The sequence below is a fragment of the Sparus aurata genome, chromosome 5, assembly GCF_900880675.1.
Source record: "Sparus aurata chromosome 5, fSpaAur1.1, whole genome shotgun sequence".
Taxonomy (NCBI): domain Eukaryota; kingdom Metazoa; phylum Chordata; class Actinopteri; order Spariformes; family Sparidae; genus Sparus; species Sparus aurata.
The window spans coordinates 38,225,148-38,239,023 of NC_044191.1; the positions used below are offsets into that span (position 1 = coordinate 38,225,148).

Genomic DNA, 13,876 nt, shown 5'->3' on the forward strand with positions numbered 1-13,876 from the left:
CATCTTCATCATCATCACCATCATCACGTGGTTCAGAGAGCAGCTGCAGGATCAAAGTAATCTTCTGTTAATGACATTAAAAGTCTTTCAGCACTTCAGTGAAAATCATCTGAGGAGATCGAGAAGTGAAAAACAAAAAGTGATCAGAACGAGTCTCCTGTAAGCGGGTCACATCAGAATCAGTCAGAATAAAACCATGAAGACAAAGTTCACTTGAACAGAAGGAAAGAAAGATTTATCTTCACTGAGATGATCAGTTCATGTCATTTGACGCGTTGATCAATATAAGATTTATGGAAATATCTTCATTTCACAACTTATGTAATGTCTACACAGAGAAACCTGCCGGCTCAGGATGGAGCCTCCAGACTTTACAGGCGGATGAGACGGCGTCGCTGGATGTGGAAGGAAATGACCGTGTCCTGGTGTGAGACACGCAGGGAGTGCAGGCTCGGTTGGTTACTTATTGGATCAGTCATTGGACTGACTGGACCCTGTGAGGTGGTGAGAAGGAAACTACGGGACGCTGGAGATGTGAGACGAGCAGACGAAGGCTGCGTGAGGCCGAGGGAAGAATAATCAAGTCCTCAAAGTGTTCGAGTGTTTATTTAATGAAATATTCTGTAAAATAAAAGCATGATGAAAAATAACTGGAGGAACTTCTTGATGAAACTTCAACAAAAGTCATTTTGATTTTCTGTCTGCGGAGGAAACTGATCAAAGTTCATCAATATTTCACTGATAAAGATCAAATCACAGTTTTCATTTCTGTCTCACTTCACGTTTATTATTAACTTTAATTCAATAATCAACCAAAAACCTTCGACAGACGACAGAGTGGCTCTGACCTTTAGACCTGAAGTGTCAAACTCAAACTCCCATCATGCACTCTGAGCTCCTCAGCAGGAGGCGTTCAGGAACAACACGATCAACATGTTGTGACGTCATTATGTTCTGATTATTGATCTTTTCCGGGCTGATCTGAAAGAGAAATGTTTAATTTTGACTCCATCGAGTCAAACTGAAAGAATTCAACAAGTTCTTAAACTGAATCAGATTAAAGAAACAAACATCGTCTCTGTTTATTGTTTAATCTTTTACAAAAACATAAAAATGATAGCCATCAATAATCAATCAATCAATTAAAGCATTTTTGATGTCAGAAAATTACACGTGTTAACAGTTTGACATGTTTGCACACAAAAAGAATTTAAATAAAAACTGAAAATATTTAAAAAAGAAGACGAAACATTTGATATTTGATGGTTTCTCACGTCATCGTCATGTTTGACGGTTTAACTTTAAGTCAGTAAACAAATGAATGAGTTTGAAAAATTCAACTAAATAACTTCCAAAAAATGTCAAAATGTTCCAACATCAACATAATAAATCTGTTTATTTATATTTTCCATCCAAAAGAAAATGTTTCAGGTTTCAATCTTTATAATCCACCTCACTGTGACCCAGCTGGTCTGTGCTGGTTGTCAGGACTACATTACCCAGAGTTCCGAGGGCTGAAGGAGAAGGGGGAGGGGGGCGGGGCTTTACCTGCCCACACCTGCAGACAGTTCAGAGACTGAAGACTGAAGGAAGGAACAGACAGAAAAACACAGTGAGAAGAAAATGTTGACAACGACTGAAACTGCCTGATTCTCTGACCTGAACCACCTGATCCGGACCCACCTGATCCAGGTTCAGTCTGAGTGCACCTGGATCCTGGATCCACCCGAGACTGACTCAAGATTTCTCAACTTTTACCTGAAGCAGGAAGTGAGAGCAGGAGGAGCCGCAGCAGACAGCAGCCATGGTGAGTTTACTCTGATTACTTTAAACTGCAGAAACTCTGGTCGTGGTCCTGAACCTGAAAATAGTCCTGGTCCTGGTTCTGAACCTGAAAATAGTCCTGGTCCTGGTCCTGAACCTGAAAATAGTCCTGGTCCTGGTCCTGAACCTGAAAATAGTCCTGGTCCTGGTTCTGAACCTGAAAATAGTCCTGGTCCTGGTTCTGATCCTGCATTTAAACAAACAGAAATGTAAAGAAGTTTCATCAAAAAAGTTGAATGCAGAGAATATAAACTGTTATCATCATCATCATCGTTATTATCATTATTATTATTATTATTATTATTATTATTATTATTATTATTATTATTATTGAAAACATAATAACTGTAAATAAAATAAGGAAAACATCATGAATAAAAATGACAATTATTAGAATTACATGAAAATAATGCAATAAATATTGTGAATGAATGAACTAACAGTTATATAATTACAAAAATAAAATATTAATAATATATGCACCCTTGTTACACTGTAGTTTCTGCAGGATGTAAATGAGCTTTAGACAAACAAACAAACAAACAAACAGGAAGTGTGGACGCTCACCTGACCCATCAGAACCTGCACAGAGGAGTCAGCCCGTCAGTCGGATCATTAAACTCCTCTGGACTTTTTTTTCTCCAGCACAATGCATGATGGGATATCATGTTTACTTAGTGATGTCAGTTGTATGCTCCTTTTCACAATGCATTGTGGGATACTTTGAGTCAACCAATAGGATTTGATAATGAGCCCATACATTGAGACAGAGTAACTAACACTGACTCGGGCCGAGTACAGGAAGTCAGCAGGGACAAAACTTCAGACTTCAGTACTGCAGTACTACTACTGCAGTACTACTAGTAGTACTTCAGTAGAACCCAACCCATAATGTTTTCATTATCAATACATGTATTGATTATTTCCTGAATTATTTGAGTAATAAAATATCAGAAAATATCTTCTGATGTTTTTTATCTGAAAGTTTAAACAACATGACATGACATCAGTTTTATATTGATTGATTTATTGACGACTTGTTGCACAGTGTTTTTCTTTCACTGTAAACTCATTTCACACACACACACACACACACTCACACACACACACACACACACTCACACACACACACACACACACACACACTCACACACACACACGCTGCAGCGCTGTGTGTCGACATGCTGAGGCGTCGCCTCTCCAACATGATCCCACATGAAGGAAGGAATTCTGGGAATTCAGGAGATCAGAGAGGACGACCTGTGGAGACACAATCCGACCAATCAGACGTCTCATCACACTGTGTGTGTGTGTGTGTGTGTGTGTGTGTGGTACGACAGTCCCAGAACTCATCATGCAGAATAATAAATATTATTGTTTTAATGTTTATCTGTAACATTCCGTCATCACAGATTATTGATTATATTTTCATCAATAATCTGAGTCTCTAAAGTAGATTAGTGTAAACAGCTGACCATGTGATTGGCTGACATGTTGCCATGGTTAAAGAAAATGTCTTATTGTGATCAACATGATAATGAGCTGTTGACCAATCCTGACTCTGTGTGTATGCTCCGCCCCCTCAGGGTAGCAAGGAGCGTTACCATTGGCAGGCTCAGAATGTGAAGGTGAGCGGCGTGGACGACATGGTGCTGCTGTCCAAGATCAACGAGGACGCCATCACAGACAACCTGAAGAAGAGATACATGGACGACTACATCTTTGTATCCTCACACAGTACAAGTAATCCATTACGAGTACATTACCACAGAGTACAAGTACTCCATTACGAGTACATTACCACAGAGTACAAGTACTCCATTACGAGTACATTACCACAGAGTACAAGTACTCCATTACAAGTATAATACCACACAGTACAAGTACTCCATTGCAAGTACAATACCACAAAGTACAAGTACTCCTTTACAAGTACAATACCAAAAAGTACAAGTACTCCTTTACAGAATAAAGTTCTGCATGCTATCATCAGAACGAGCTAAGGAGCTTCAGACTGGACTCAGAGGTTCTGGCAGTCCTGATTCAGGTCCTGGTAGTTCAGGTTGTGGTTCTGGTGGTCCTGATTCAGGTCCTGGCTCTAGTGGTTCAAGTTGTGGCTCTGGTCCTTGACCCGGTTCCTTCTGTCAGACGTACATCGGTTCAGTTCTGATCTCTGTGAATCCATTCAAACAGCTTCCATACTTCACTGACAGAGAGGTGGAACTCTACCAGGGAGCGGTGAGACACACACACACACACACACACACACACACACACACACACACACACACACATCGATTTGAATTGATAACTTTATTGATACGTCCTCCTCCAGGCTCAGTACGAGAACCCTCCTCACATCTACGCTCTGGCTGACAACATGTACAGAAACATGATGATTGACAGTGAGAACCAGTGTGTCATCATCAGGTGGGCGGGACTTCAACTCTCCCACATTAAATATTCAGGATTAACAAGTAAAAACTTTATTGACTCTGCTGACGGTGACGATCTCTTAATGTTCCCCGTTTTCTGTCTGTCAGCGGTGAGAGCGGAGCGGGAAAAACTGTCGCCGCCAAATACATCATGAGCTACGTTTCCAAAGTGTCCGGCGGAGGAGACAAAGTCCAGGTCAGTACGCACACTACTTAAGTTCTGTATCATAGACACTCTGTAAGGACACTCCCACACTCTGTCAGGAGACAAAGTGTTGAAGACGTTTCACCTCTCATCCAAGAGACTTCTTCACTTCTAACTAACTGCAGGAGCTGCAGGCTTTTAAACTCTGTGTGGGAGTGTCCTGTCATAGTGTGGGAGTGTCCTTACATCGTTTGGGGGTGTCCTTACATAGTGTGGGAGTGTCCTTACATCGTTTGGGGGTGTCCTTTACATGTCCTTTACATGTCCTTTACATGTGTCCTTTACATAGTGTGGGAGTGTCCTTGCAGAGTGTGGGAGTGTCCTGACATAGTGTGAGAGTGTCCTTACAGAGTATGGGAGTGTCCTGACATAGTGTGAGAGTGTCCTGACATAGTGTGAGAGTGTCCTTACTGAGTATGGGAGTGTCCTGAAATGGTGTGGGAGTGTCCTTACAGAGTGTGAGAGTGTCCCTACAGAGTCAATAGGGACAGATGTGGTCAGAAGTCTATTACTGGAGAGACGCACATCTCCATAGTTCTGCCCGTAGGACTGAAATTCTGTTTTAATGTGTGTGTGTGTGTGTGTGTGTGTGTGTGTGTGTGTGTGTGTGTGTGCGTGTGCCTGTGTGTGCGTGTGTGCAGCATGTTAAAGACATCATCTTGCAGTCCAATCCGCTGCTGGAGGCCTTCGGTAACGCCAAGACCGTCAGGAACAATAACTCCAGTCGTTTTGTGAGTTCTACAAAGACTGACACCACATATAAAATATACACAACACATATATAAATATACACAACACATATATACTAAACACCACACATAAATAAATATATCCTGACACCCCACACTGTGCTCCTCTCGTCAGGGTAAATACTTTGAGATCCAGTTCAGTCAGGGAGGAGCTCCTGATGGAGGAAAGATCTCCAACTTCCTGCTGGAGAAAACTCGAGTCGTCTCACAAAATCCTGGAGAGAGAAACTTCCACATCTACTACCAGGTACTGCGATATGTACCACCAGGTACTGCGATATGTACCACCAGGTACTGCGATATGTGCTACCAGGTACTGCGATATGTACTACCAGGTACTGCGATATGTGCTACCAGGTACTGCGATATGTACTCCCAGGTACTGCAATATGTACTACCAGGTACTGCGATATGTGCTACCAGGTACTGCGATATGTACTCCCAGGTACTGCGATATGTACTACCAGGTACTGCGATATGTACCACCAGGTACTGCGATATGTGCTACCAGGTACTGCGATATGTACTCCCAGGTACTGCAATATGTACTACCAGGTACTGCGATATGTACCACCAGGTACTGCGATATGTACCACCAGGTACTGCGATATGTACCACCAGGTACTGCGAGATGTACTGTGATATGTACTACCAGGTACTGCGATATGTACCACCAGGTACTGCGATATGTACCACCAGGAACTGCAATATGTACTACCAGGAACTGCAATATGTACCACCAGGTACTGCGATATGTAACCCAGGTCTGACGATATGTACCACCAGGAACTGCGATATGTACCACCAGGTACTGCGATATGTACCACCAGGTACTGCAATATGTACCACCAGGAACTGCGATATGTACCACCAGGTACTGTGATATTTACCACCTGGTACTGCGATATGTACCACCAGGAACTGCGATATGTACCACCAGGTACTGCGATATGTACTACCAGGAACTGCAATATGTACCACCAGGAACTGCGATAGACCACCCCCCCATGGTACTGCTAATGTACCAACAGGTACTGCGATATGTACCACCTCGGTTACTGCGATATGTACCCCAGGAATCTGCGATATTGTACCACCAGGTACATGCGGATATGTTACCTACCAGGAACTGCAATATGTACCACCAGGAACTGCGATATGTACTACCAGGTACTGTGATATGTACCACCAGGTACTGCGATATGTACTGTGATATTGAGCACCTTTGACTCTGTCCTCAGCTGCTGGAGGGGGCCAGTGGGGAGCAGAGGGAGAACCTCGGGGTCACGACCCCCGACTACTACTACTACCTCAACCAGTCAGGGACCTACACAGTGGAGGACGTCAACGACAAGAAGGAGTTCTCTGATACCATGGTCTGTACCTGTCTGTCTGTCAGGGGCGATGTCAGTGGTCGGTCTGTCTGTTAAACTGCCTGTCTGTCTCTCTGCCTGTCTGTCAGGCTGCGATGTCAGTGGTCGGTCTGTCTGTGGAGGATCAGGATTCAGTTCTTCAGCTGGTTGCAGGAATTCTTCACCTGGGAAACATCAGCTTCAGAGAAGAGAACAACTACGCTGTGGTGGAGAGCCAGGACTGTAAGAGAGTTCACAGTACACACAGTTCTACACAGTACACACAATACTACACAGTACACACAGTACACACAATACTACACAGTACACACGGTTCTACACAGTACACACAGTTCTACACAGTTCATGGTATGGGGTTCAGATGAAGGTCAGGTGCAGCAGGTGTTCTCTCAGAGAGGTTCTTTATGTTCAGTGTGGTCTGCTTCAGAGGGTTAGCACCCTGTCAGACTGTAACACCAACACATCTGGACGCGGTCCTTCTGACACTAACACATCTGGACGCGGTCCTTCTGACACTAACACATCTGGACGCGGTCCTTCTGATACTAACACATCTGGACGCGGTCCTTCTGACACCAACACATCTGGACGCGGTCCTTCTGACACCAACACATCTGGACGCGGTCCTTCTGACACCAACACATCTGGACGCAGTCCTTCTGACACTAACACATCTGGACGCGGTCCTTCTGACTACCAACACATCTGGACGCGGTCCTTCTGATACCAACACATCTGGACGCGGTCCTTCTGATACCAACACATCTGGACGCAGTCCTTCTGACACTAAAACATCTGGACGCAGTCCTTCTGACACCAACACATCTGGACGCGGTCCTTCTGACACCAACACATCTGGACGCGGTCCTTCTGACACCAACACATCTGGACGCGGTCCTTCTGACACCAACACATCTGGACGCGGTCCTTCTGACACTAACATATCTCGCCCCGACTCAGAAACAGGAGAGCAGGCTTTAATGATCTCTGTCTGTGTCTTCCTGTCAGTCCTGGCGTTCCCGTCCTTCCTGTTGGGGATCTCTCAGGACGGTCTGTGCAGTAAACTGACCAGCAGGATCATGGACAGTAAGTGGGGCGGCAAGACCGAGTCCATCTCTGTCACCCTGAACACCGAGCAGGCCTGTTTCTCCAGAGACGCCCTGTCCAAAGCCCTCTACACCCGCCTGTTTGACTTCCTCGTCGACGTCAGTACACACACACACACACACACACACACACACACACACACACACACACACACACACACACACACACACTCTAACTGTGTGTGTGTGTGTGTGTGTGACAGTGTATTAATAAAGCCATGCAGAAGGACCAGGAGGAACTCAACATTGGTGTCCTCGACATCTACGGCTTTGAGATCTTCCAGGTAATTTTATCTCATTCAGAGTTATTGAGTTATTCAATATTTGATCAGTTTTAATTATAGATTGATTGATTGATTGATTGATTGATTGACTCCATTAATTTCGGTCTCGTTTCCAGAGAAACGGTTTCGAGCAGTTCTGCATCAACTTTGTCAACGAGAAGCTGCAGCAGATTTTCATCGAGCTCACACTGAAGGCAGAACAGGTGACACATCACGACATCATCACAACATCATTGTTACATCACCATGACATCACGATGACAGTGTCTTTGAATCCATCAGAGTTTCGAGTTGTCTCTCTGGCTATTAATGTATCAATTTAGTTAATTGTAGGATTGTTTCCACTTCCTGTCTGTTTCTGTTCCGATTGTTCATGAAGCTGAACGTGTGGTTGTTCTCTGCAGGAGGAATATGTTCTGGAGGGGATCCACTGGACGCCCATCGAGTACTTCAACAACAAGGTGGTCTGTGACCTCATCGAGTCCAAACTGGTGAGTCAGCCAATCGGTTAAAGGACAGACAGTAGAGTCGTAGATCGATGGAACTAAAATCTGTATAATAAGAACTCTCCCACATAAATAAAAAAACAACATGCGAACATATCATCATTGAACAAACGGAATCTGTTAATTTTGAACGAGACCAAACTAACATGTGAAGCAGAAGCTGCAGGCGGTGATCTGGTTGTTTTTACTGGTTTCTGACCCCAAAGAAACGTCACATGATACATTTCCAGTCATCAAGAACAACAACAACAAAACAAACATAAAATACAGCTGTGTGTGTCTGTTAACATCCTGTCTGTCTGTGGTCCTTTCCCAGAATCCTCCGGGGCTCATGAGCATCCTGGACGACGTGTGTGCGACGATGCACGCTAAAGGTGAAGGAGCCGATCAGACGCTGCTGCAGAAGCTTCAGGGACAGATCGGGTCACACGAACACTTCAGCAGCTGGAACAAAGGATTCATCATCCACCACTATGCTGGGAAGGTACACATCTGTTCACACCTGTTCACACCTGTACATTCCTGTTCACACCTGACCACCTGTCTGTCTGTGTGTCCAGGTATCGTATGATGTCAGCGGGTTCTGTGAGAGGAACAGGGACGTGTTGTTTAATGACATCATCGAGCTGATGCAGAGCAGCGAGTTGTAAGAGCTGTGTGTGTGTGTGTGTGCGTGTGTGTGTGTGTGTGTGTGTGTGTGTGTGTGTGTGTGTGATGACCTCACAGTGACCCTTGTTTGTGGTGTGTTTGTGGTCAGTCCGTTCATCAGAGCACTGTTTCCTGAGAACCTTGAGGCTGAGAAGAGAGGGCGTCCGAGCACCGCCAGCAGTAAGATCAAGGTGAGAGAGACGGGTGGAGACTGACCACATCATCTCTCCTGCCCTTCTCCTCTCTTTGCTTAACTTTACAGTAGCAAGAAAGCTAGCCAAGTAAGCTACTTTTGCTGGTTGTTGCTAGCAAGGTTTCCAGCTAGATAGCATGTTAGCGGTTAGCTTACTAAACAGTCGACAAACAGTCTCTCAGCTACATCACCAGACACCAGCACCGGTTGAACAAATCTGATCTCTGACTGTGTTTCGGTATAAACAGACTTTATTTCAGCCTTGACAAATAAAATAATTGTAATGATTTATACAGTGGTGACCCTGCAGGTTCTCAGCCCAAACACGGGGGTCCAGTTTAACAGGTAACACCAGGTAACACTGCTCCCTCCCGCCCTTCAGAAACAAGCCAACAGCCTCGTCCAGACTCTGATGAAGTGCACCCCTCACTACATCCGCTGCATCAAACCCAACGAGACCAAGCGGCCCCGGGACTGGGAGGACAACCGGGTCAGACACCAGGTGGAGTACCTGGGCCTCCGAGAGAACATTAGAGTCCGCCGGGCTGGATACGCCTTCAGACGGGTCTTCAACAAGTTCCTGCAGAGGTCAGGGGTCAAACACAGCAACATTATGGTATCTGTGTTGGTGCTTCAAACGTGCTGACAGAGACTTGTTTCCTGCAGGTACGCCATCCTGACGAAAGAAACCTGGCCTCGATGGAGGGGCGAGGAGCGCCAGGGAGTCCTACACCTCCTCAACTCTGTCCACATGGACCAGGACCAGTTCCAGCTTGGCAAGACCAAAATCTTCATCAAAGCTCCAGAGTCGGTACAGGACCCTCACACACAGGAAGGACCACTCAGGAAGTGTCTTATCTGTAAACTTTCAAATTAAAATTACCTGTTGACAGTAACTGTTTTCAGTTACTGAGGTTCCTCAGAAGAACCTCTGGGTCATGTGACATGACTGTAGGGTTCTGTTCTAGTCCTCAGGTAGAACTGTTTCAGGCTTTTTCTCTCAGTTTTGGTGGAATGAATCTTCATTCTACAGCACCTGTGGGCCTGGAAACGACTGGTTCTAGAACTGTGTTTTCACCTACGTCATTTTAGACTACAGCTACTGAACTGATCCAAAATATAGAAAGAAATTCATTCAAAGTTCTGAATTCATCCCACCAATTGTGTTTCTGTCACGGTGACAGTGTTTTGTTTGTTGTTCCCGCTCTGCAGCTCTTCCTGTTGGAGGAGATGAGGGAGAGGAAGTATAACGGTTATGCTCGGGTCATCCAGAAGGCGTGGCGTAAACACATCGCTGTCCGCAAGTACGTCAAGATGAGGGAGGAAGGTAAGATTATCAATAAGTGGGTTAATGAAGCACCACTTTCAGCTCGAGTTTATCTTCTTGATTTGAGTGGTTTTCTGTTTGCAGCCTCGGACGTCCTGCTGAACAAGAAGGAGCGTCGCAGAAACAGCATCAACCGGAACTTCGTGGGCGATTACATCGGGACTGACAACCACCCAGAGATTAGACAGTTTGTCGGCCGCAGAGAGAGGATTGACTTTGCCGATGTCGTGGTGAAATTTGACCGAAGATTCAGGGTAAAAACTAAAAAGAGTCCCACATCCCGTTAGTTTGGGCAAGTCAAGCAAATTTAAACACCAGATGTACCAACATGGCCTCTTCTGGTTCCTGTGGTACCACCGACAACTGCTGCATTGATTGAGAGTAAAGTCGGGACATACCAACTCTGGTGGCTTGGTCTCCTTGGTCTCCTCATTTCCATTGTTGATTGGGTTGGTTAGGGTTAGGCATGATGAGAGATGATTGTTCAGGTCAGGGAAAGAATTTCAGGGTAAGCCAGCTAGAGGCGGAACAGGGCTCCCTTGTCCATGGTAGGAATTGTAACCCACTTCCACGGCAGGGACAAATCAGGAGGCGGCGTGAGGAAGCTTCGATGAGGCTTCAACCACCAGGACTGTTCGTAGGACTGTGTGGGACAGTGGAGGATTTCATGGTTTGACATCTAGCAGGAAGAATCCAGGCAATCAGGCCAAAGATTCAGGTTGTGCTCCTGCGTCTGGGCCACCTCAACACCATGAGCAAGGCACTGTGGTCGCTGTTCTGCTGTCAGTTTCCCATCACCACAGTACCACAGCGCTCTGTGACTGGAGGACTGCCTCAATCTGAGCACATCCTGAGGGGAAAGGGTTCAAGAGAAAGACTGATGACTTCTTGATGTGTCACTTCCTGTCTGAGTTGTTTCTGTTGTTCCACAGACCGTGAAGCGTGACCTCATCCTGACCTCCAAGTTCCTGTACCTGATTGGTCGAGAGAAGGTGAAGCAGGGTCCTGATAAAGGCCAGATCCAGGAGGTCCTTAAGAGGAAGATTGAGCTCAACAAGATCCAGTCTGTTTCCCTGAGGTGCATCAAACACAACTGAAACCAGAATTAGATTTGGATTTAGCACCAGGACCAGTCTGACTTCCTGTCTGCTCGTCTGCCTGTCTCTCTGTCAGCACTCTGCAGGACGACGTCTTCATCATTCACGAGGAAGAGTACGACAGCGTTCTTCAGAGCATCTTTAAAACCGAGTTCCTCAGTCTGCTGGTGAAACGCTATCAGGAGAAAACTCAGAAGAAGCTGCCGCTCAAATTCAACAACCTGTCAGTAATCGGTCTATTTGCTTTACTCGAATATAAAACATTCTGATGTTTGTAAATCAATTCAACTGTTGTGGATGAAGTTCATGTACATCAGTGGTGTCCCCCCTCCGTCCCTCTCTGTCCCCCAGTCTGGAGTTTAAGGTGAAGAAGGGCGGCTGGGGTCCGTTCAGCTCCTCAGGGTCCAGACAGATCCAGTTCCAAGGGGGTCAGGGAGACGAGGCCATCCTGAAGCCCAGCGGGAAGGTCCTGCAGGTCTCAATCGGACCGGGTCTACCCAAGAACTCAAGTGAGTTCTGAATGGACACAACACAGATGAACTCCTCTCGCTTCATGTGAACTCCCCCTCACTTCCTGTGTGTTTGATCTGTAGGGCCGACGAGGAGGGACAACCGCAAGAGTCGTTATATGAGCAACCAGGCTCCGCCCACCAGCCAGTACAATTCAGGTACCAGAACCAAATAAACTTCCTGGTGTGCCAGTGTTAACGTCAGAGACTGCTGGTTTTTCATCTTTCTTTTATCTCCAGCTCCTCGCTCAAGAGGGGGCGGAGCTCACAGAGGAGACCCCTCCTCCAGAGGCTCTCTGCTGAGGCAGCAGTCCAGCATGGAGCAGCCCAGTCTGCCCCGCCTCCAGAGCCAGCATCGCCATGACAAACGGGCCCACGAGCACTACGACATGGGCTTCATGGATGTCCCGGAGCAGGGCGCCGCAGGGTGAGACTACCAACAACCCGGTATATCAGACCAGAATACCAGTAACAGCAATAGCAGGACCAGCAGGCATTCAGACAGGGGACGCCATCGCCTTTTAAACTGTCATCCACCTCCTGGGTCACGGCTGCCTGGGTCTGGTTCTCGTCCTGGTTCTCTACATTGTTCTCTGGTTCACTAAAGGCTGTATTCCCGTGTGATACCTACAGGCTGCAGCGGCGGCGGTCAAAGGAGGTGAAACCGGTTCCTGGAGCGGGTCGACCAAAACCAGCCCCCAGACCGAAGCCCCGGTCTCCACAGTGCAGAGCGCTGTACGCCTACGACGCCCAGGACACGGATGAGCTCAGCTTCAACGCTGATGATGTCATCGAGATACTCACTGAAGGTACTGCTAGTTCTAGTACAACTGTTAATACTACTGCTAATGGGTTCTGTAATAAATTGACTGAACGGATCATTTACTGACTGTTGTATCTCTGTGTTTCAGATCCGTCTGGTTGGTGGTTCGGTCGGCTGCGGGGCAGAGAGGGGATGTTCCCCGGAAACTACGTTGAGAAGATCTAGACCTCTTGACCGCGGGGTCAGAGGTCACCGACCGGCTGCTGCAGCTGGGCTCAGAGGCCATGGAGCTCACAACACATCAGCTGACAGAAAACAGGAAGCTGATTTACTCCATAAACATCCCATGTTTAAGTCAGAGTGATGACAGAGGTCAAAGGTCAGGATGAGGAGCTCCAACCTGCTGACGTCATCCTAACGCTGTTTACAGTCCACGCCCCCGTGTGACTCCAGTCTGATCGTCTCTGACGGGCCGAAAGCAGCAGCTCAGTGTGACATCAGTGTTACCATGGTAACGTTGTGCCAGCGCCCCCTACAGGTGACCGCCGCCACCGCGTGACCGCCCTGACAGAACAAACATGACTCTTCTCTTCATCACTGGAACTTTAAAATATAAAATGAATCTTTTTATCTTCTCAACATGTAAAATGTGACTGAACGTCACTCCAGATTTTAGCTCTCTGAATGAAAGAATAAAAATTAAGTAGAAACATAAAATGAACTTTCTTTGTGACTATACAGTGAAACAGTGGAATCATGTTCTGTATTCTTTGAGAGCAGATGATCTCACACTCGCTCAGATCAGACGGTTTGTGTGTTGAACATCTGTTTGGGTTTTAAAGTTGCATGTAAACGAA

General features: G+C 46.2%; 1 protein-coding gene and 1 long non-coding RNA gene across 2 annotated transcripts; both read left to right on the top strand.

Annotated features, from left to right (window-relative positions):
- On the top strand, positions 1-650 carry LOC115582143 (uncharacterized). Its single transcript, XR_003984145.1, has 2 exons — positions 1-56; positions 337-650. It is a non-coding gene; the product is annotated as an uncharacterized LOC115582143 (long non-coding RNA).
- Positions 651-1,562: 912 nt separating this feature from the next.
- On the top strand, positions 1,563-13,876 carry myo1eb (myosin IEb). The gene is made up of 27 exons (XM_030417594.1): positions 1,563-1,807; positions 3,411-3,548; positions 3,973-4,062; positions 4,160-4,254; positions 4,368-4,455; positions 5,106-5,195; positions 5,329-5,460; positions 6,455-6,589; positions 6,676-6,808; positions 7,595-7,791; positions 7,896-7,976; positions 8,093-8,179; positions 8,381-8,467; positions 8,799-8,966; positions 9,043-9,128; positions 9,240-9,321; positions 9,706-9,911; positions 9,990-10,134; positions 10,536-10,650; positions 10,735-10,904; positions 11,583-11,728; positions 11,824-11,970; positions 12,099-12,256; positions 12,341-12,415; positions 12,497-12,683; positions 12,890-13,065; positions 13,168-13,876. Exons 1-27 carry the CDS (start codon positions 1,805-1,807, stop codon positions 13,242-13,244), a joined length of 3,294 nt encoding a protein of 1,097 aa, XP_030273454.1. The 5' UTR covers positions 1,563-1,804; the 3' UTR covers positions 13,245-13,876.